Here is a 24,380-nt window from a genome sequence, read left to right on the forward strand (position 1 = left end):
CAGCATGAACATTAAACACTTTAGTCATTATAGTATACGTATATATTAATTTGGATTGCTTGGATCATAGTGATAAAGTATGTGATATAGTTCTTTATATGTCTGTATTGTGTAATAACAGACCAAATGCAATCATGTGTATGAAATTGTATTTATTTAGATTTTTTTCAATTTATCTGTAAACATGAAATAAAAATTGATTTTCTTTGGTGCATGTGTAAAACATATGGTCCTTTGTCTGAGTGTCATTTGCATAAAGGGAGAAGGTTATCATTTGAAACGTTCTAGGTCATTTTAAAAGATAAATATTGTCCATGGCTTTGATACACTGCTCTTTAATCTTGGAGGAAATCATAAGAAAAGTTAAATACATTGTTTTATTGATGATCTTTTGACATGTTTTACACTGGTGGTGAGACACACGACTGGACCCCCTGGTAAAGTATAGCACATTAGTGCCACCCTGTGGTGAGCAGTGGTAATGCAGTGGCACTTCGCCACTTATACTCCGTGGCTTCATCCGGAGAACCAGAGGGAGAGAGGGGGGACGGACCCACAATGGCGACCGTGCCGTGCATTAAATGCACGGCTGAAAGAAGAGGGTTCCGGCGGGAGCTTGACTCTTGGCGACACAAATTATTACACTGCATTGGTATGGAAAAGTTTTTACTCCTTATTCCTTTTTGAACGGTCATTATTAATCCATTCTGGTGTTAACGACTGCGCTCGATAATGCTAAGCTAACTAGCAGCTAGCCCACTGTAGCATCAGCAGTGAAGTTAATCTGCCAGGGCAGGCTAATAACCACCAGCTGGTTAGCCGGCCGGAATTCTTTTCTTTGTCGTCCCTCACTGCAAGCTTGCTGTCTGCAGGTATTGGTTTTAGTTTTTGGACCAGTGAGGAATTGTAATTTACTATTTGTTGTCATGGCCATGAAATGTTATGAACATTGTCATCTTAATTTATACAAACTGACATAAGTATGAAATAGGCTAACACTTCCGATCTTTAGGTATCAATGTTAGCTGGGGGAGGGGTGTGTTAAATGCAGAGTAATATGAGAAAGAAGGGCTATCATCTCATCGTTGTGTGGTTACCATTTTTCCTTTCTTTTCTTTTTTTTTTTTATCATACACGGACCATGTAAGGTTAGCTAATCCTGAATAGGTTAGTTTTATTATTTTTTAGACATGGCTCCAGAGTATATCCTCCCCATGTTGTTACAGAAATCGGGCTGTGTTGTTTACAATCGGAGGACTGTTGGTTGTCTTCGTTCCTTTGTCAAACCAACTGCCCACCTCTATTTTACTATTTTTTTTTTTTTTATTTCTAAGTCCACACCAGGGTTTAAGTTTTGTTGGCTTTTATAAAACCTCACATACACCACTTCAGTTGTTACTATTAATATTTCTTCTCTGTCACAGGGTTTGAAAGCATTCTAAAGGGAATCTATGGCCCAATGCTGATGAGAGACCTCAATCTTTTTGCCGGTAGGTTTGTCTTTGCTTAAAATGAAGTACTTATCATATACACAATCAAATGTATGTGAATAAATGATATATTACAATTGTTACACATTAATTATGAAACTAAAATTCTTTGATTGAGGCCGACAGATAGGGCAGATACCAACATTGGGGTTTTAAAAAGCCAATATCCGATGCATCTGGTGAGAACCATTAGCCGATATATGAAATTAGAACATTGATTTGTACTGCACATTGACACAGCATTGTATAATACTCAACATTAAAATAAGGTACTTAAATCAGTCAATATAGGGTCCATAAAGCCACTGATGAATAAGATAAGACAAACTATACTATATAATATACACATCACAAGAACAAATGTACAATTACAGTGCAGGAAGAGGTGAAAACTCGAGGAGCTTATGAAATGCTTCCACCATGTAATTTAACGAAAAAGAAATTAAACATTCCAAAAAACAATTAACGCTGTTAAACAATTAAAAACTGTTAACAATGAACTAGTGCACTTCAGATGTGTTGTCAGTTTATAATCATTGCTCCTGATTAAAAATTGGCAGCTTGTAATTCAGTCGTGTTGTAGTTTTTACAGAACAATTGTCTTAACACTGTATTCAATGTTCCTGACGACATGTAAACATTCAGTGTAACATTTACATTATCTTAAAACAGTCTACTCTATTTTGTCCTAAAAGAAATCTAGGCAACTATCAAGTTTACACATCAAAGGCAACAGTATGTACTGGTTTGGATAATTTAAGTGATTAAAAATAATGTGTTTTTTTATATATATATTATTTTTTTTTCAGACTGTGAACCCGAAGATGTAGATGACTGGTCCCTGGAAGGAAGCTGTTCAAAGTGTTCATTTTGTAACCTGCCTTTGGACAAACTCAGTGTAAGCTTTGTAGTCCACCTACCTGAGATTATGTCTCACTTATCACTGGTATTTTTAAGATACACATTTAATGCGCTTCTACATTGCATTAGCTTGATTTCCCTTGGTTATCGAGCTTTCCTAAACCAAATGTCCTTTGGGATAAGTGATGAAGACAAATGTGTCGGGATGGGTGAGGAATATTGTTGTAAAAAAAACAATGCAAAGGCAGAAAAAATGTACATACACACACATTCATATATATGCGGAAATGCCTGGTAGTATGAAGTGGAAGATCCTGTTATTTTAGAAACACATAAGTCAGGGTAGTAATGGATAAAAAAAAACTTACCCTTCACAAAATGCTCTTCACTTACTCACCAGTGTGTATTTCTAGCTTGTAGGTTTGATGTCCAATCTGTGCAGATTTGCGAGCCACTGTCTTCAGGGATTAAAGTTTTTCGTCAGGGTGACGGAATTCCGTCAAATTAAAATTATGAGACGGAAAAATTATTATTGTAATGACGAGCCTCCAGCCGTAATCCAAGTTTTGTAGTCTTTAATGACGTACGTTGAAACCCGACTACTGTGGGCCGTAGTCGACACCAACAAACAACAAAGCGCAGGTACCGTCAACTCCCTCCAAACTCACCCCCGACTCTCCCCAGCCTCCCAGCCAATCACCACTTAGAACTCCCGTAAACAAAGATACTCATTGGTAGGGAAAGCTGTACGTAACGATGGTGCATTCAAAGCCATGGGACATCTCAACATTAGTGAATCATTGAATACACAACAAGTAGAACAACATAAACATAGGACCCAGTCCGTTACATTATTATTACAACAATATTATTACAACAATATTATTATTACGATTACACCGCATAAGAAGAGGAAGAAGAGTCTTCTTCCTCTTCTTATGCGGTGTAATCGTTATTATTGTCCGGCCGGAAACGACGCTCAGTGAAGGACGGTCAAATCGGGAGAAAATCGGGAGAATGGTGGCCCCGGGAGATTTTCGGGAGGTATACTGAAATTCGGGAGTCTCCCGGGAAAATCGGGAGGGTTGGGAAGTATGTATGGATATGGTTGGGCCATGGATAAAGATCAGTTTATAAAGTAAGTTAAAAAATGTTCTGATTTTCATGTTGGCATTTTGTCGTTCTGCAGTAAGCTAGCCTAGGCTAGCGGCAGTATAACCAGTTGAATGTATAATCTTCAGTGTAGCAGTAGACATTTCGCTATTCTACCGTATGGTTTACGGTAGATTATTGCGGGGCGCGTTTCTCTTTGTTGTTTGGATTCAGCATGCTTAGTTCGTAAAACCTTCCCAGGTAACTTGACTGAGCCTAATGACAGCATGGAGTCGTTGTTTGCTGAAGAGGGTACTGACACTGGTCAAATTGACGGGAAGATAAAAAACAAATGGAGATGGGCTTGGTTAGACGAAGCGGGGGATGATGGAAAGCTGTTTCGCACATGGTGCAAAAAGATGACATTGTCAGGTGTGTGTATGTGCGTTATTTGTCATAAAAAAAATCCCGTATGGCGACAATGGCAAGAAAGTGTTAGCACGCCATGCTGCAGATGCTAAACACAAGGCTGCTGTTCGAGCGCTGAAACATACCTCCTCTCTGCCTGGTGCCGTTACAGTAACAGCCGAGGCCCCCATTTCCATGGCTGATCGTGTGTGCAACCAAAAAGTGCGCATATGTGCTTTCATAGCTGAACACGATCTTTCGTTTACTCTAGCCCAGCCCCTAGTAAAACTAGTTACTGCCATGGCCGAGGATCGAAGTGCTCTTCAGTGGCCCCTGCTGCCTCCTCCAGGGCCCCTGGGCCTTCCACTGCCTCTACTTCCAATAGAAAGTCAAGCCAAAAAAAACGAGGGTCAGGTGTAGCCATGCTTGAGACATTTGGCTTTGTGGCTAAAAAGAAAAAGTGACTTCTGAAGTTTTGCCATGTTTGCAGCTGTTTGGGGTCCAAAATAAAATGTTTACTGTAGTCTGTTTTTGTGAGGTTTAAATAAAATGTGCACTGGAATCCTATGTGGACAATTATTTCTTAAATAAGCTAGGTAAAACCTTTCTTGAAATTATTGAAACCTAAATGGTTTGACCATATTCTTAAGGGCCTTTTTGAGACCAATTTAAATTAGTATGATAAAACTATGATGATTGTTGATGATTGTCATTCTGTTTTATAGGTGTGTGCAGGTGCCTATGTGGCAGCCGCTTGAGTCGGAAAAGCACTTTGGATGTAGCGGGCTACTGTTAAATCACTATATAATGCATACCATGTGGGTTGGGCTTGCCAATTTCGTTTCAGTCAAATAATTTTTTTTCACTTTAATCCCTGCTGTCTTTGACTCTGCGAGTTAATCCTTCGATTTCTGGCCCTTCGCGCTGTTTAACAGTAGGTAAACTAAAAAACGAAACATTGTTGCACGCAGAATTGTTACAACACACGACAACTGCACACAACTCCCATTTTGCGCTTTTTTCAATGGTTACCGCCGTGTTATAAATAAATATCATAAAAGGTGGCGGAAACTAGTGAATCAGGGAGGGTCATTGGAAATTCATGACGTCGGTGAAAACGATCGACAAAGGCGCTATACATAAAAAAAAAAAAAAAACAGAAAAAATTATATACATTAATGTATATGAATGACCACCGGCAGTAGACCATAGTAAAAGACTAGTTAAGTATTTTTTCCACATTTCAAAAGAATGATACATAAACATGGATTTCTCAGAAACTCCGGATATCAGCGTTAAAAGATTTTAAAAAGTCAGGTTAAATGAATTAGTCTCATGGTCAGTCTCACAAATGTCCTGAGCAAAGGTTTCCTGGTGTATCCGTGTACATTTACAGGAAAGTAGAAGAGTAGAGATTCACAAATTATGTCATTGGTTACCTTGCAATAGCAATCATTTAATTTGTTTTTTCGATATATTTGTGCAATACATTATTATTATTTATTGCTTGAAATGCAATAATTTCATTAGAAAGCTTCGTAATCTATGAGACATGAGGGAACAGGCATGTTGTGCTGTGATTTTGTTCCTCCTATGAAGGGCTTATGGAAAACATGTTTTTATAAAAGTGAGGAGCAAGCAACAACCCAAGGTGTTCCCCTGAGTGAACACCAGACAAAAAAACTTCAGCGCACACCTAACTACAGCAATTTGTAAAAGTAATGCATTCCCTCAAAGAATATCCTAAACAGTACCTCTGAGTTATTGGACCAGTTTAGTTTTTGCATCTCTAAAGAAATCTGTGCATTGTCCTTAGAAATGGGAAGGTCGTTTTCCTTTTCAAGCTGATTGTTTAGGAGGGAATCGGATTTACCTGCTAAGCACTTGTTTTTAACTTCAATTACTCTAAAGCAATAAAAAAAACTTGTTTTTTGTAGGTTTCAGTGAAAACTTGATGCAATCAATTAATTAAGTTGATTTTCTTTTCTTTAGGATCAAGCACCTGTTGCCACGTCGCCCCTCTCCTCCCCCTCTGATTACTCTCCCTGTCAGGTTCCGACCCCATCAGAGAGCCAATCAGCACAGAGATTCCTCCATGCTGTGTTTCACAAGAAAGGTGAGTTTCTGATCTACAGAATCTGTCTTGTAGAACAGTGTTTTTCAAATAGGGGTATGCAATGGCACTACAGTGGGTTTTTGAGAGAGAGATTTTACAAAACACTTTATTTACACAGATTTAGTTTTTACAATTCAATAAAGTGCTAATGCATACAAAACCCGGTATGTTTTAAAAAGAGAGTTTTACTCATTAAGACTTGTGTAAAAACCAACTCTTCATCCACAACTGAACATTATTATTACTTGTGGATGGCTTTTTTTTTGTCAGCTTGAGAGAGAGATAAAAAAAAATGATTTAAAAAAAACTATAGAAATAAATCTATTCAGGAGCCACTAAGTTCAGTGTTTTTCAACCTTGGGGTCGGGACCCCATGTGGGGTTACCTGAAATTTAAAAAAAAAAAAATAAGTTTTGAAGGCTTTTTCACTTTGATTGCTTTTCTCAAGCCAACAATAATTGAGTGAAGAGAAGTTCTTTTTCCGAAACATGTGTTGAGTTGTTGCATCTTCCCTCATTACCGCTACTTTTTTTTTAATAGATATGCCCCCAAGCTGCAATTCCAACATCCCTCTGATTGCTCAGGAGTTAATGAGGAAGATGATACACCAATTTGCTTTGGAGTACGCATCCGAATGTTTACTCCACCCTGATCCAAATGGCGCTACATGTACCCCCTCACCCCAGTCAGAGGCATCAGATGTCCCCCTGGATCTCACAGTAACCCGAACACAGGAAGAGAAGGAAATCACACCTGCACCAGGTACAGATAAATACCTAGAGGAAAATTCTTCTCTCTTTTACAGACATTTTCACTAAATTAATTTCAACTGGTCTTGCAATAGACGGTGTGCTCGACCTCTCCAACCGAAACTCCGCCTGCTCCTCTACTACAATATCGTCTTCTCAGAAACTTTCAGGGTAAGACTTTTATCAAATTTTCACTCACTTGTTCATCTGTTGTTGAGATTTAGTCATCTGTTCATAGATGGGTTCTTTTTTTATACTGGTAGATGGGATGTTTATAATATAAGTGTCCCATTTATTATTTTGTCTACATTCATGAACAGCTGTGGGATTTGAACAAGGTCATGCGGTATAAACCAGGGGTTCTCAAACTTTTTGAGGTCAAAGTTTCTTAAGGACCCCTCTAAATCCTCACATCACTTATGTGTTAACTTCCATCTGCATCCTATAGGCTTCAGGTATTATCTCCAACGTAAAGAACTCAAATATTTATTTGTCATCTGATTTATACCTAAAAATTGCATATCACATTTTTTGACATCGCTTTTGATCAATATTTTGAAAGTCACACTACTTTGGTGAGCATTAAGTGTTGTAATTCTTTGGGGTTGACTCTTTTATCTCTTGAGCGGTAACGTCACAGCATTTGCCGTAATTTTACATTTGCCAACAGCTCAGGACTGGCCAAAGTAATGCATTGCAGTACTTCACAATGATTTAACCCTCTTCTTACTAATTCAATAATAAGCTTGATTACACACCTTTCAATCATGTAGGAATTTCAGTGGATATCCCAAAACTACAGACGTTGCACAGTGTGTGTGTGTGCATGACACACTCAGCGGCAGTGTGAAACAGACTGAAAGTATACAGACATGATAAGTCATATTGATGTTACCAACACAAGGCATAAAGGAGTGGACCCCTCGCTCTGCACCTTCCCCTGCCACATATGCCAAAATCAAACCCCTCCATCACCTTCATCCTGACCCTGCTGTTTGGTCCTCCCATTCTTAGGAGGCAGTGGAGGCAGAAGGAGGAGTACACTAACAGGAGCTGGGAGCTGTCTGAGAGGTTGCTGTCCAAGGCTTTGAAGGATATAAGTTCAGGGAGGCTGCAGGAGCAGCGCGCTGCCTTGCTTTATGGAATTCCTCTTCAAACCCTAAGGCAAGGTCTAGATGAGTGGATGGATGGTAGGCTCGGGGGGCTACATCACCTTTCACCTAAAAGCAGTGATGAAATATCGATCAATGGGATGTCAACAATGTTAGGCGGTGATGCTCGTCTTGTACTGCAGAAAGTGGCAGCGTGGGCAGAGAGAGCAGAAATTGGAGGTGCCGGAGAAGAGAATGGAGACTACACTATCCCTTCATCTGCCATTACCCTTTATCACCCAAGTGGTCTACAGAAAACATTTCCCAACTGTTTTCCCCAGCTCAGGGATGCTCTCCAGCCCCCCAAAAGCCCAACCCCCAGTCTGGAGCCACCCACAACCTTGCGTATTCCTCAGGTTCGTTCTATATCTGATCACAACAGGTCCCTCCCCTCTGAAAGTTGCAGCTTGGGTGAAAACCCTCAACGTACCTCATCAACTGAAGGTCTGGCCATCTCATCACCAGCAGCTAAGCGTCCTTTGTCACTTTTTAAACTCAGACCTCCGTACTTGGCACAAGGCTGTTATGGTAGTGCCAGTCAGTCGCCCCTTCGCCTCGGACCACGTGGGTCCTCACTGGATGAGTCGGAAGATGGAAGTTATCGAGATAAAGACAAGCAGCCGAGAAAGAAGCGTGGCAGGTACCGTCAGTACGACCATGAACTGATGGAGGAGGCCATCACAATGGTGATGGCTGGTCGTATGAGTGTGTCCAAGGCCCAGAGTCTCTATGGTGTTCCCCACAGCACACTGGAATACAAAATTAAAGAGCGAACAGGGACACTAAAGAACCCACCCAAGAAGAAGCCTGCTAACTTTGGCTCATCCATTTCCAACTCGCCCAGCTCTGGTACCACAACGGGATCCACCAACTCAGGAAATGTTGCCTCGGCTGCTGATGCAAAGAGGTTCTAGACCTGTAAATGCCTCAAAACTTGAAGAAATCATGTTGTCTACAAATTACACATTTTATGAACAAACTTGTTAAAACACAACACATGCCTTTGCAAAGTACACAAATATTACTATTCAGGTAGTTAACCTCTGTCTGTAATGTGGGAGTCATACTTGATTGAAGCATCTCAGAAATATTTCCTGGTATAGTTTAAAAAGGAGCTGCAGGCATTCAGCAGCTTGTTATTTACACTGCTTAACCTGATATATAACCCTCAAGACTCGTGACATATGTCAGTAAATCCTCTTGCAAGGCCAAAAATAATAATAATCTGGAAGTTAGAGTTTTAACTAGGCCTTTATTAGTAAATCTATACTTCTGTTACCCTGCTGTATTATGCATCTTAAAATTGTATTGAAGGGTTGGACCAGGATCAATCAACACTACTTCATACCCAAATACTTTCATTTTCAGCAGAAAAAAGTGATTATGGGGTTTAGTTACTCTTTAAGTGGTGGTGTAAAATTACAAAAGCATTTTTACATGCATCTTGACCTCCTGTTTTTCTTGCAACATGTGCAAACAGGCTAAATATGCTAACTTCATTTATAGTGTTAAATCTTGCTCACTAGAAAAAAGCAAAATTTAGGCCAAACACCTTTTTATGTTTGGCTCTCTGTTTCCAGCTCTAGTTTCTGCCATTAAGAGCCCATAATGTAGATTCAGTTTATTTTGGCCTTGTAATGGGTTTTGTTGATACAGGTTTTACTTGAATACCATTAGGATTTAAAATGTTTGACTAAAGAAAAGAACACTGCAGTAAATGGGAAAGATGTCAGGAGATCTTCTGAAGCTAACAAGTACGGTGTAACTCTCATATGTTTGAGTACTAGGTTATTCAGGTTTGATTTAACTTCTGCAGCTCCTCAGTAGTGGAGTGTTGGAATGATTGTCACTTGCATCTCTTTCTCTCTCTCTCTCTCTCTCCCTAACTCTCTCTCTCTCCTGTCTTTCTCTGTCTTAAAAACTTTCTGGGTATGTCACCTGGTTTAATCAAGTAACTTAAAGCCATTAAAACAGTAGGAAAACTTACTACTACTTGCAAAACACCTCAACAAATAGAGATTGTACAATATTAAGTGCTGTGATAGTTGCATCTTTCTAATCGTTTTTTTTAATGTAAGAGATTAGTCTAAATGTACCGTAGTTTCTTTCTTTGTTGTGAAACCTAGTGTGAACATTGTATTGCGTGTAGTTGGAACGCAAACGTGCAGCATGTTTTACAATGTGTACCGATGAGCTCGGGAAATGTATGTATTTGTGTACCAGTCCTACTATATTTCTGAAAGCTTTTCTTTTATCATCACAGATATTTACTTATTCTACTACTGTAGCTGTATTACACAGTAAACCTCATCCATTACTGCTGCTTAACGTGACGGGACTGCTATCTGACAGTGATGCGTAGCTCCCAAAAAGTTTTCAGCTAAGAAAGAAAGTGAGACTTGCAGAGCTGCTTTCAGAGTTTATTGGTCATTTGCTACTGGAGATGCCACAATGATATTCTCAGCAAGGTTTACCGGTTTCTTTGTGGTTTGTTGCGTGTAGGAGAAGTTTGCGCAAACATCTGCCTTCTGGAACCGTCTTTTTCCATTCACAGTGCTACTACCAAAGCAGCCTTTCAGGGTTCACCACACAACGCTGCTTCACTTTGTTTTGCTGCCTCGAGTCGTAACCTTGCCTGTTTTTCTCTATTATTACATGCTCTGACCTCTTTGCCACATATACCTCTGAACTTTATCTGCCTACAGCCCAAAACTGGGTTTTAGATCAAGACGTCTGTGTAGGGACACTTATTCTGATGATAAAGACCTCTTTATTCATTTAGGGATCCTTGCAAGGCTCTTGTATTTCTCATGGAGAGATGCCCAAATGTAAATATAGATGTTGACAAATCCCCAAACATTTGTAACAAAACAAAGCAGCCATTTGGTGGAGTGCGGATGTCCAAGTAACATGGTTTATGATCAGCTTGATGGCATATACAGGGCAACTGCCTTGCATTTCTGTTAGACATGTGCATGCTTTGGGTTGTTTTCTAAATAATTGTAAAATTATTATATTTTCCAACCTGTCTTTGTCACAGAAAACACAAAGTTGTTGTGTTAACCTCACGAACTTGAAACTATACAAACATTATTGTATCTGCTTCTGAATGTTTTCGCTCATAACTTGACCTGCTGCCAGTGTCTCGGGATCCTCTTCAGTACTTAGTGATTTTTCCACTGTGAGTTTTTTGCTGATTCTATATGAATGGCCCGTTTGTAAATAAGCTTAACGCTGAGAAAAGATGATTATACTTCTGTCTAATTTTAAATGCAGTAATTTTTTGGAAACACGCTTAAACGTTTCGCTTTTGGGGGGCGAGTGTTTTAATGTTAACAAATATTTGAATCAACCTGATATCAGTCAGCTATTTATGCATCAATCAACTATTGCACTATGATAAAAGAACATTTATATAGTCTAGACATGCTTTGTGATTTTATTGTATATTTATTGAATTGTGCTTGACGACTGTGATTAGTGTTTGTTGGATAGTAGTACTTCATTTTGTAATTGAAGCACTTTGCTGCAATATGGTTCTTTATACATATTGTTAAAAGTGCTTGATTGCTTTTAGGTGTTTGCTTTATTTGGTTCTTAGATTACACTCCTGACTATTGTGATTGTTTCTATTTATGTATAAAATACAGTATTTAGACAACTTGCTTTTTGAATCGCCCAGTCGATTACAGTGGTTTAGTCAAATACAGTTGAATTAGGGCTGAATGATTTTGCTTCAAAAAGCACATTGGCTTTTGTGTTGTGATATCTTTTCTTCTTAGATGACTTGAAAACAACTGTTTTTAGAAGATATAAAGCTTATTGGTAAGATAATTGGCACATACACTACCGGTCAAAAGTTGTAGAACACCACTTTTTCCAGTTTTTTACTGAAAATTATTCAGTTTATTGCGTCATTGCACTCTGAAATGAAAGCATAAAACAAACGAGAAATTAAATTTGCTTTTTTGTAAACAGAGGAGGTTGGAAGAAATCAATAAAAGTTGGAACACCTGTAGGAATTAGTAGCACCAGCTTTCAAGGCTGATTCAACCTTCATTGCTGCAGAACAGCTTTAAATTGTTAACCCACTTTGTTTTTCCTGAAAAAGCCTATTTGTATAATTCTGAAATGTACATTATTTTTAAGTTTTGGTTAACCAAACCTTTTCTTTGGATTTGCATGACTTGAATTGCAATAAATAACTGGAAAAATTACGGTGTTCTAAAACTTTTCACTGGTAGTCTATATTGGGAGCCCACCAACATGGCACTTGTTGCAGGTTAGCACTAAAAGTACACAGCTGTAGATATGGTTGTTATATTTTTTGGTTGATTGTCATTTAACTGGAGTTGGTACTCTTTAGGTCATATTTGGCTTAAAACAAGTTTTTGTTTAAATGTTGTAGCCTTTAATACATTTTTGCAAATAAATCTAATAAAACACCTAATTAAACTACGGTAAATGGTCTTTAATGTCAATAATAAGCATCTTGCTAGCAATTGCCAGGGTGGATTTGTTTTTTATATAATAATACCTTAATGCAGGGTCACTTTGTCATGAAATTGCAGTCTAAAAAATTCTTCAGCCCTAATATGTTTTTCAATATTTAGCCAGATTTAATCATGGTCCTTTTAGTTTTGATGTTTCAAAGGTTCATCAATTTAATTTTACAATACAACATAATTCATACTTAAAGTTTTACACTTGAAGAATTGTTGTTGATCTGTTTTTGTTGTCAAATTTGAGCGTTATTACAATCGTTCTGCTTTCAGCAGATGCTCCATTTGCTTTCTGTAAATTATCAATAAAACTGTTGCAAACATCTCTGCCTTTCTTGATTTTATTTAGTTATTTTTGGGTTGAGGATGTAAAGCCCAAACATTACTTGTGTAACTGTGGTGCCCCTTTTTTGATGTGGCAAGACTACAGCTACTGTTTTATTCATATAAAGAAGTATAGAAGTTGAAAGACCTAGGTTCAGGCTCTCACTGGAAACACCTGGTTTGATTGTTGTTAATAAACACTTATTACTCACATTAGCCTGGCTGGTGGTAACTGATCCTAATAAAATGATTCAAATTTACCAGTACTACTTGCCAACCTATAGTGTTTACCTGTAGTACATATTAATTAATGCCGATTCAGATGAATACTGTGCTGTGAATTATCCGAGCCTTGCAGTGAACTATTCTGTTGTAAATATATTCTCTTAATAATGGGAAAAAAATATTCTCAAACAAGGCACTGTAGTTGAAACCAGCATTTACTTTTGTTTCCAGTATCGAATATACGGAATCATTCCCATTCAATGGGACTTTGACATCACCAAAGCTACTAATAAAACAAATACAACGACAGCTTTACATCATTTCTTCTAGAATTCTACAGGCAAAATATCAAACATCGTAGTATAGATAATCACTAGTAAAACTAACATTTTCACAGGGTGCTTTATAAACATATTCGTGAATATATTCTCTTAAATATCTGAAAATAGAAAATTATGTGAAGAAATTTGCAGTGTGGACTTTTTTTTTTCTTTTTATCTTTGAGGTACTTATGACCACTGTCTGGGGGTTGACATGTGTCATTATGTAATGTGTAATGTTCAAAAATTTGCTTTGGCAGCTTTGACTCCGTTGGCCATTACATTAAATGATTTAACCTGTTAAGGCTAAGTCTCACTTTTTCATCAAACTTTTTTAAGGTCAACAAACCTAATATTGTCTTACTGTAACTGACATGAAAGATCAATCTTTTTTCTAAGTCAATTTAAAAAGCATGTCACAAGGGAGATATAGAGGGTTAAACTGTTGCAGTCCTACACTTGCACACCCCCTTGCAAGGAAAGTCTGTCTGTGAACTATAATCTGAGTTTTATACCTCAGGTTTGGCATTTTTGCACATCACAGTAAAACAAGGAGGGTTGTCAAAGAGGTTAGTGGACAACGGATCTTCCCTTTTTTGATAGGAAGGAGACAGAGAGGTTAGGCCACATAATCAAATTGGGACAATTTACATAACTTACGTTAATCCAGTGACAGGTATTTGATTCTGTGAATGCTATTTTGACCAAATCACTCTGATGTAGGGGCTTGTCAAGATATAGTTTTTAAATGAAGTTTTGTAAAAGATAACTTTGCAATAAGAATATTTAGTAGAGCCTTTTCATCCCTGCTTCATCTGTCCCAGTGTGTCTTTTCAACTGCAGGAGACATGTTTCAAAAAACCTATTATGCAAAGTTCATCCACAGAGATGAATTGTATTTAAGAATCTGTCATGATGATGACAATTTGGTTTTAATTTCTATTTCTATTCTATTTGCAGAGTGGACCTTTTTGCTCTTTTGAATGTAATTTTGAATGTAAGTCTGCCCTGAGTTAATCAAATAAAAGCAAAAGGTTATTTGATCAATTACTGCTTTTTTTTTTCTATCAATTTTCTTCTGCTTAACAGTTGCCAGGTCGCGGGGGCAGCCTCCTTAGCAAGGAGGCCCAGACTTCCTTTCCCCGGCCACTTCTTTCAGCTCCTCTGGGGGGAGCAGCAGCAGCTCTACTCTGAGCCCCTCTCGGTTGACTGAGCTTCTCACCCTATCTCTAAGGGGGAGCCCAGCACCCTATGGAGGATACTTATTTTGGCCGCTTGTACCCACAATCTTGTTCTTTCAGTGATGACCCAAAGCTCATGACCATAGGTGAGGGTAGGAATGTGGACTGAGCGGTAAATCGAGAGCTTCTCCTTCTGGTTTAGCTCCCAATTCACCATGACCACGACCAGTGCAGACTCCACATCACTGCTGATGTCGCACTTATCCGCCTGTCAATCTCTCGCTTCATCCTTCCCTCACTCGTGAACAAGACCCTGAGGTACTTTAACTCCTCCACTTGGGGCAGGATCTCATCCCCAATCCGGAGGAGGTACATCACCTTTTTCTGGTCAAGAACCATGGACTCAGATTTAGAGGTGCTTATTCTCATCCTGGCCGCTTCACAATTGGCTGCGAACAGATCCAGTGAGAGTTGGAGGTCACGGCTTGATGGAGCCAACAGGACCACATCATCTGCAAAAAGCAGTGATGCAATCCTGAGGCCCCCAAACCGGACCTCCTCAATGCCCTGGCTGCCCCTAAAAATTCTGTCCATAAAAGTTGTGAACAGAATTGGTGACAAAGGGCAGCCCTGGCAGAGTCCAACCCTCACTGGAAACATGTTTGACTTACTGCCGGCAATGTAGACCAAGCTCTGACTCCAGTCGTACAGGGAACGGACAGATCTTGATACCCCATACTCCCGGAGGACCCCCCGAGGGACACGGTCGATCGCCTTCTCCAAGTCCACAAAACACATGCGGAGTGGTTTATACACAGTGTTGACAGTGTTGACAGTGCACTGCTTCCCCCTTCCGAGATGCTGGATGGTGGTCAAGAACCTCTTCAAAGTCAGTACCTGTCTGATGCCTCCGGAGTCCAGCAGAACAAGGGAATCCTCAGAAGGAGCACTCTTCAGTACTCAACTTTAGAGTGGAAGAGAGTCCAACCCCTCTGAAGAAGACTAGTTCCAGAGCCCTTGCCATGTGTCGAGGTGAGACCAACTATATTTAGTCGTAACTTCTCAACCTCACACATAAGCTCGGGCTCCTTTCCCGCCAGAGAGGTAAAGTTCCACGTCCCTAAAGCCAGCTTCTGTAGCTGGGGATTGGATCGCCAAGGCTCCGTTTTTACAGAAACTAGAGGTGTTCCGATCCGATATTGATATGTCTGATATCAGCCAGAAAACAAATATTGGATTTTATTGGATTGCATCTAAAATCACAGATATACGCTCTCCGGGTCATTATCGGATAACATAAGGCTGCATAATCTGTATCATATCGGAAGTGAAAAAGTTGTATCAGGACCTTCTTGTCCCATGAGGGATAAAATGCTGCTCTTTGGTTTTGTTGATATGTAAGTGGAGGCAGCACAAGTGTCACTACAACACTAACCTCTCTACATCCTCTGAGTATTGCATTATGACAGACCATCAAATTTAAGTTTAAAAAGTATAGCATCGAAAACACACAAACTACGGTCCTAAAATTGATTTAAGACCCCTGGTTTATCACTGTGCTACCACGATTGATTAGCTGGTTTTTATGAGTATTTGACACTGCTTATTCATTAACAGTTTTCTAACCTAACACTGCATTTTTGCCCTCCAGCTCCCTGCGGTCATCCTTCAAAGAAGAACTGCACTGTCTAGAACAGCAAGGGAAGTCCCGTTGTGTTTTGGATTCAGTTCTCAGTACCCTCTGCCAAGCACACCGGTCCTTACTCTACCAGATCCTGAAGCTAGCACATCATCACATTAATCACAACCCAGTGGGTCAGACTAATTCTCATTGTGGTATGCATCCACAGACTATTGTTACACCTCATTCAGTTGCATTAGTCAACTACAGCCTTTGCAACCATTCAGCTGACAGGGATCATTACGGTAATGGCAGTACTGGGCATTGTTCAGAAGACTCAAAGTCTTGTCAAAGCATCCATCAGTGTAAGCATAAAGAAGAGCCGAGCAATAGCTGCAGCTGTGTTCACAGGTGTAGAGTTGAAACATATTCTGTTCTGTGCTCCAAAAGAGTCCACTGCCATTCCTGTCAGAATTGCATAAATGGTCGTACTGTCAACAGACTGTCCCCATGTGAACTCTCTCCTGCTCTATCCCAATCACCTGTGTACTGTGCTCACTCATCCACTTTAAGTCTTTCACCACAAATTTGCTGTTGCAAACTGAACCATCAATGTCATTTAGATTCTATTCGGAATTGTTCAATACAAAGCCTGAGCACAGGAGAGCATGATGTTGGAAAACAGGATCCTACTCACCTTGTTCTGAAAAGAGAACAAAGCCCATCTCCCCCACCCCTTTCTCCTATTTATTCCGAGATTGTCAAGAAAACTGATGATAAACCACCTTCACTACTTTACCATGAACAAAGGGAACAAACAGACACAGTGATTCAAGATGATATTGTGCATGGATGCCATGGGCATTATGATACTGACTTGGCTGCAGTGGGTGATTTGCAAAATAAAGATAGCAGTCAGACTGAACTTGGTCACAGTGGAACGTCACTGCAAGACCTAATGAAGCGCTTCAGTGAGAAACTGGAGACAATAAAACCTTCAGACAAGGATCCAAACCTGTTTTCAACAGCCATTTATGCTTCTGAGGAGGAGCAACAGTCTCCCACAACCAGTCAAAACCTGCAGTTTCATGCAGATGCTCATTTAACTGAAATAATCACCACTGTGCTTCATACAGGCTGTGCAAGTGATTACAGTCTTAGTGAGCTTTTTAACCACCACCAGAACAGGGAGCCCAAATCACCAAATACACGGTCCCGTCGTCGCCAGGAGGTCCTCGCTGCAATAGCAAAACCTACTGATGATGCTTCTACAAGAAGGCATTCCTTACAAATAAAACGTGAGCTTGCCATGCTAGATCAGTCATGCAATAAAAGGAAGAAAAAAAGAGCCCACCTGAAAGATGGGAGTGTTATTGAAACTGTATCAAATGCTTTATCTGATCCACTCTCTGTCACAAAGGCATCAGAGAAAGAAGTTACTGGTGTGGTATTTTTAGAGAAACCTGAAGGAATAGTAGAGACTTTTAATAACTCATTTCCTGCAAAAATTGCCAGAAAAGATCTTAAAGAAGAGTGTCAGATGGTTGCAATTGCAGAGGTTAAGCAGATAAAAACAGAGTTAAATATAAGTGAGCCTTCTAATGAGGAAACTGAGCCTACAGTTTCAAATACACACAAAGACACCCCTGGGCTACACTACAACTGTTGTAAATGTATATCTGAAGGTGACTGCTTTGATACACAGGTTATTACAAATATTGCAAACTTAGCAGACGAGAGTAGAATACCCCCTCAAAACCTTACTGAGCACAGCAGTAATGGAAGTATAATGAAGCACGAAGACTCTTCGATTGTTCATAGCTGTGACATCAAAAACGGAGCAGCTGAAGATAAAGATCAAAGCCCTGTTTGGAAAAAACAGAGATGTCAGTCTAACTATTTTAAAGGGGAAAGAAGATCAAGAAGAAAGATTGTTCCACCACAGAGATTTTCCTCATATGTCACAGAACCCAGGAACACATTCTTTGTTGCTTGTTTTTCTGAGGGAGTATTTAATCGTGGTGTTCAGAAAGAGGAGAGTTTGATACCTAGCACAATACATATGTTATCCATTGATTCAGAGGTCAATGGAAATCAGTTTAAATCACTAAACAAAGAGTGTTTATCTTTACCCGAAACCACAAATGAGAAAAGACATAAAGTGCAACATGAGCTATTTGATGAACACTCAAAAAACCATCGGCAATCTTTTTCAGAAACTGTGGCTGCTGATAAACGGAACCCTGAAAAACACAGTCCACACAGAACAGAAAGGAGAGAGAAGTTCATTGTCGATGACTGCAATGTGATGCCTGTTGGAAGGCTACGATCCTCTACAAGAAAACTGCAGGTCATAAAAGAGGAAGAATCTTCATCAGATCTCAACCTAAGCATTGGATCGACTACAAGCATTGGAGCAAACCCCTCGGATAAACAAGACCAGTACACTAGTCCAATCAAGCTCATGTTCATTTCGCCTATGAATGATACTGACGGGTTAAGATTCAGTCTTAAATCCGGTTCTCAAACAGAACATTTTGATCCATGTGAAGAATCTTCATGGTCAGGGTCACCTCAGAGGCACAGAGGCCCGTGCAAGAAATCCTCAGCATCACCGGTGAAATCATCAGTGTCATCACCACTCAAATCTGCTGACTCCCGCACAAGATCTCCATTCTCATCCCCACGAAGGCTGGCTTTCCTAGAAAGTCAGTTTTCTTCCTCACCCATTAAGTCAGCTTGTCTACTCAGATCAGCTACATCATCGCCTAAAAACGACCCTGGAAGATCAGGTGAAGAAGGTCCAAGTAAGCAAAATCATAGAGCAGAAAGTGAAAGATCCCCAAAAGGCTTACCATCTTTTCATGAGACTTCACCCCTAAAAAGGCGCCCAGGACGACCAAAAAAGCTCGGACCACCATTAGAGCAAAAACTAAAAAAGCCAATTGGTCGACCACGAAAAGAGAAGATTGATGATTCAGTCCCAAAAGCAAATTCAGTAAATGAACATTCTCTTTTACCATCTGGTACGGAGGAATGTGTAACCAAGAGCCTCAAAATCACAGTCATGTGTGGTCGCTCAAGAAAAAACAAGCGCACAGTGACTGAATGCAGTGACCAACTGCAAACAGAATTCAACTGTGTGAAACAACCTGTAGAAAGTCATATTGACTATGGCAGTTTATTGCACAACTCCAAAACCTCTTTAGGTATTATTACCAAGAATCCTGAAGAACTGAACATCTTAAGCTCTGAAAAAGAGCCTACCCCTCAAGTTACCCATAATATTAATTGTCAGGACAGTTCAATACCCTCAAGGAAACCTGGTAGGCCTCCTAAGGTCAAAATTTCTGGTATCTCAGTCACCATTACCATGTCCCCTCAGCAACGTAAAATTCAATTTAATAAAGACAACTATCTAAATCCTGAAACAACAATTCAAAGAAAGGTTTTGTTAAAATCTCCCAGAAAGTCCCACATGATCCATCCTCATTTGCCATGTGATCAGAATGAGGCAGAGGAAGTGATGGATATAAAAGCTAAAATCAAAGACGAAAGACCAAATCCTCCTGTAGCTTTGCGACAGTCATTGAGAGTGAGAAAACCCTCAATCCACTTTCTGCGTGCTGTCGCCACCTCCTCATTTAGATCTTACAGTCGTAGCAATGCTCTACTGCGCCGCTCTAAGCAACTTTTGCTCAACAAGGCCAGCAATGAAAGAAGACTGGAAGAGCAGCTGACACATTCTGAATTACCAGAGGTGGCAAAGCATTTTTGTGGAGAAGAGAGAAGCAACCTTCCTGACCTTAGTGGAATAGCAGAGGTATCTGTTGACCCAATATTTGCCCCAAAAAAGACAATAAAGTGGTGGGCAGCCTCAGCTGAAGAAAATGAATTGAACCAGGAGCTTGCTCGGCGTATACGCATCTTCTCTGACACATGGATCATAGACACAGAGGAGAACCAACACAAAGGGACTGCCAGAAGTCCCAGCCTTGGTGCTAAAGCTGTCAAACCTTTTACTAGAACATCAAAACAGAATTCTGTTGTGCGAACATTGTTTGATTGTCCACCTGACAAACCAAGTTCCTGCAGCATGCAACAAATCAGCTCCTGGTTTATGCAGACCACGGAAACACAGCCATTGGCTATTGTAAAGAAAAAAACTCGTAATCATTATGACCCGGCACAATTTTCTCGATCTATCAACAAAACTGTTGTTTGCCCGAGTCCTCAGGCAGAGCGACTCAAAAAACATCTTAAAAAGTTTGCCAAAACAGTGCCAAAATCTCCTTTGGAACACCAGGCAGCTCAAAGACTCTCAAAGTTTCATCTGTCAAGACTCAAGGTAAGAAGACGACTTTTCACTCTCAGCTTCCCAATGACTCTGGACTCTGGAGTCTGGTGGAGGAGAAGCAGTGCAGCAGGCAAGTTGCATGCTGTTTTATTCAGAGCAAGAAAAAGGTTCTTGACCCTTAGAGAAAGAGAGCAAAAAAAGTGGATGGACAAAAGTAACGCAAATGTAGCACACTTAATGTCTCGCAGGAATATCAATCGTCTACAAACTAGGCAAAACACATCATGCAAATCACCAGAAGGTCAGTCCCCTAACTGTACGAAGAGCAGACCTTTCATTAGTGCCGTTTGCAGAACTCATCCTGTGAAAGTACATAAAGAACAGCACCTTTCCACTAAAGCGTGGAGTTCTGGAATGCTGAAGGAGTGCCGGGTGTTCCTGAAAAAGATCAACTCTCCTGACCATAAGTTGGCTGAAAAAGTGTCAGGCTCTCACACTTTGGGTGAACGATCATCTTCTCAATATTTACTCGCAGAGAGCAAAAGGAAGTCCAAGCAACCTGGTCAAGATGTGAAAACTGTAAGAAAACTGAAGATAAAAAAGGCTGCTTCAAGTCAGGTGGAAAGTTCTTTGTCAAAAAAAGACCTAGAATGGAACAAAAGGCAAAAGGTGGTTTTGTCCGATGAACCATTACAACCGCCACCAACTAGATTGTTGAGACCATCGCGAACAAGGCGCCTCACAGGAGCGAAGTGGTCCGACTTTGTGTTTGGTAACTACCTTGCTTTGTTTGATTAAAAGTTAAGAGGATTTCAGAAAAGGACAAGTTACAAACTTAGACATGTGCCTATTTCTTGATGTGACAGAACTTAATAGAATGTGCGCACTCCTTCCTCTGGGAAACAGACTATGGTGCCTTTTAACAGTGAGCTGACCACATGGACTAACCCACCTGCTATGGTTTGGTTTTGTACTCAGCTGTTATGTAGCAATCATTATTTTTAATGTTGCACTTTTTTTACTCCTTGTATGTGTTTGTACGGACTGTTTTTGATTGTGCAGTGAAACAAATTATATGAAAGAAAAGGTTTTGTTTGTTCAAACTGGTGCTTCTGCTGACAGTGATGCCACCGTCGGAACATACTTGGAATAACAGCAAACATCGTTCTATGGAATTAGTGGAAATCTTAACCTAAAGAAGTTAGTTTTACTTGCCCCAAATTTCATTTGCTCCAAACCATCCTGAACTTGATGTTGCTGATTTACATAATTACATAAGTCATTTTTGGCACAGTTAAAGCTTTAAGTGACAAATTTATTTGATTGTTTTTAAGGAACATTTGATGTGTGTGAAGAATAATTTTTAAGTACGACTTAATCTGAGGCGTGTTGCAAATATTGTTTTGCTCATAATTGGTGAAAGGATGCCTGACACTTTTTTTTTTTTTAATGAAGGAACCTTTGACATGAACTAAAACCACATTTTTTGCTCCAATCAATGCCTGCGTGTGAGCCTCGGTTAAAAGCTACTGTAGACCTGCCGATTGTACTCAAGCCAGAAGACATGCACTGTAAAGGATTTAATGGGGTCTTAGCCCCAAAGTACAACAATCTCCATACTTTCTCCAATATGACCCACACTGTGATCTGTTTGACTCCAAACTGATTATATTTAAGTGAGCAGCCAAAGTGTAAACTAAGTTGATGTCAGATCTTCTTGCACAATCCCGTTAAGAGATTTTTAATCCCACTCCTCAGATTCCTCCAGTGTTCACTAGCAGCACACTAACGTAGAACTGCAGGATCTGTTCAGTGCAATATGAAGCCAGATGGTTTATTATCTATCTTGTAAGTATATTATTGCTGACAGGCGGATTGATGTACAACACAACAGTGAGTTGGGATGTCTTAATTATTTTATAACAACTTTTTTTTTTCTATTGCTTTGTTAAAGCTGAACACTTCTATGGGCATCACGTGGCTTTACTTAAAGCGTAGTTGCGTCATTTACTGTTAAACTGCAGGTGGGAGATGGTGCTGTTTTAAAGAACTTCAGGATGTAGCAGGAAATGCCTACCTTTGCCAGGGTTCACCTAGAAACTATTTTACTTATCAGCATTAAAGATACAAGTGGATCAATTGATACTAGCCTCAGGTCAGTTTCATGGTTTCCTGTCTCTGAAGAGAAGGTTAAATATGAAATGTCTGGCAGGTCAAGACTTAACCCTGTAGTTTTTAGTGCCTAACTACCCTTGTTTATACACAGGCATGTTACTATGGTTGCCATCACAGCTCAAAGGTTACCGTCTTTTAATCCTTTGTGTGTTTTGAAAAACCCGGTGCTAATTGTGATTTGTATATTTTCTACATTGTTTTTCTACTGTCTACTGCAGATTCAACAAAGTGGAGTCTGGATGGAATAATAAAGATTTTTGTTGTTGCGGTAACCAAAATTGGTTGTTTGAATTAATTATTTGATCATCTGTAAACTGTTTTCATTTAACACCATAGGATTTGCTGCCAATACTGTCTTTAAAGCTCAAAACACAAATCTACCATTTAAGGACAATTCCAGGGTAGAGATAAATGTTTAAATAAAAATATAAGTAAACAGAGTGCTTTGCTACTGTATGTGGCATTGTTTTCTTGCTCTCAAGGACAATATTTTACAAAGAAAATCTAAAATAAATACACAAAACACTTTACACCTTATTTGAATACAAATTTTAATATTGAAAGAGAAGCTCAGAAATAAAGTCTAGTATAAAGTTGCATTTGGAAGCACACTGAACCATCACTAATAGTAAATGGATAGTTCAACAATTGGTTTAAAAAGCACTAATGTTGAGGTAAAATTATTTACGACACATTGGGCTCCTGGTTTATGAGCGTGCTAAGGTCCAGTTTGGTCTTCTCCAGAGCAGCACTTTTGGCTCTCCTTGAAGGCCGAGGCACAGAAACGGAGTCTGGGACATTTTCACCATCGCTGTTGTCGAACAGAAAAGCAACACGAATTAAATATTTATACACATGCACCAATACCAGAAAAAGGGCTCTGCATTTGTATCTTTATATTTTTTGCACCAACATAAGAACCGATGACTCACCTTTCCTCTGATGACTCAACCTTTCGGCTTGTCTTTCTACCTCCTTTGGCTGTGCAGGCTTTTCTTTGACCTGCACACACAAACACTCAGGTTACATCCACAGACTCAGGTAGATGAGAGCAGATCTAAATATACAATTGTGCTGTCAACAGCTGCAGCGTTCAGAGTCTATAAAAAAAAAAAAAAATCCTTGTTACCTCTTTTGGCAGATTTTGATGGATCGTCTGCTGCAGCCTCTGTGGCAATGAGACAGAAAAAGAACACAATCGCTGCAAAATCAGACAATGAATAGGAGTCATTATGCTGTATTTAATCTTGTTGGTATATTCTGAAAATAAAACCTAAGTTTGCAGGGCAAATGTAGCTTGAAACAGACACTTGGAATATAGGGTTAGCTTCAGAGTATCAAGTGGCCTTTTATGTCTATTTAAAGCTGTGTTTGCATGCACACCATCAGCGTTGACATCCAGGGGTTGAAGTGCAGTGGCACTGAGGAGCTCAGCCTGTTCTTTAGAATCCACCAGCTGACAAATCATCTTCTCCAGCGCTCGAAGACAGACGCGGTCCTTCACCACCTAAAGGAAAAGGGAATCAGATGCTAAGCCTTTCAGTAGCATACATGTGGCATAGCTGTTTGCTACTCAGACACCAACCAAGGTCCATCCAACTTGATGAGATCTAAATGATCCAAGCATGTTTACTTTGCCCTGATTTCAGTAAAGCTGCATCTCAGTATTTATAACTTCATACCAGGTGCATAGAGTAAATTACATTAGGCTGTAACACCCTGTAAAACTGAGCTGGGTCAGCAGGTAAGGAAATGTGCAGAGGTGAAAGTACTCACATTACTGTAATTGAGTTGCTTTTATAGGTATAGATACTTTTTGAGTATATTTCTAAATCAGTCGTTTTACTTGTACTTAAGTACGTTTTTAA

The 24,380-nt window shown here is 39.6% G+C and overlaps 2 protein-coding genes across 4 annotated transcripts in view; one reads left to right on the top strand and one right to left on the bottom strand.

Annotated features, from left to right (window-relative positions):
- Nucleotides 1-520: 520 nt before the first annotated feature.
- Nucleotides 521-22,790, top strand: lcorl (ligand dependent nuclear receptor corepressor-like). 2 transcript variants are annotated; one of them, XM_028444556.1, is made up of 7 exons: nucleotides 521-652; nucleotides 1,425-1,490; nucleotides 2,300-2,388; nucleotides 5,844-5,967; nucleotides 6,508-6,729; nucleotides 6,812-6,887; nucleotides 16,071-22,790. In XM_028444556.1, exons 1-7 carry the CDS (start codon nucleotides 559-561, stop codon nucleotides 21,133-21,135), a joined length of 5,736 nt encoding a protein of 1,911 aa, XP_028300357.1. In that variant the 5' UTR covers nucleotides 521-558; the 3' UTR covers nucleotides 21,136-22,790. The 2 variants fall into 2 exon arrangements, with proteins under 2 accessions (XP_028300357.1, XP_028300366.1); XM_028444565.1 differs by lacking the exon at nucleotides 16,071-22,790 and adding an exon at nucleotides 7,731-8,842.
- Nucleotides 22,791-23,046: 256 nt separating this feature from the next.
- Nucleotides 23,047-24,380, bottom strand: part of ncapg (non-SMC condensin I complex, subunit G) — a 39,974-nt gene continuing 38,640 nt past the window's right edge. For both annotated transcript variants that reach the window (XM_028445726.1, XM_028445727.1), the window contains 4 exons: nucleotides 23,896-24,019; nucleotides 23,642-23,680; nucleotides 23,445-23,514; nucleotides 23,047-23,323 (listed from right to left, as the gene is read on the bottom strand). In XM_028445726.1, the coding sequence (XP_028301527.1) occupies nucleotides 23,197-23,323; nucleotides 23,445-23,514; nucleotides 23,642-23,680; nucleotides 23,896-24,019 (360 nt within the window). In that variant the 3' untranslated portion in view covers nucleotides 23,047-23,196. The remainder of the gene's footprint in view (nucleotides 23,324-23,444; nucleotides 23,515-23,641; nucleotides 23,681-23,895; nucleotides 24,020-24,380) is intronic.

The sequence above is a fragment of the Gouania willdenowi genome, chromosome 1, assembly GCF_900634775.1.
Source record: "Gouania willdenowi chromosome 1, fGouWil2.1, whole genome shotgun sequence".
NCBI lineage: Eukaryota > Metazoa > Chordata > Actinopteri > Blenniiformes > Gobiesocidae > Gouania > Gouania willdenowi.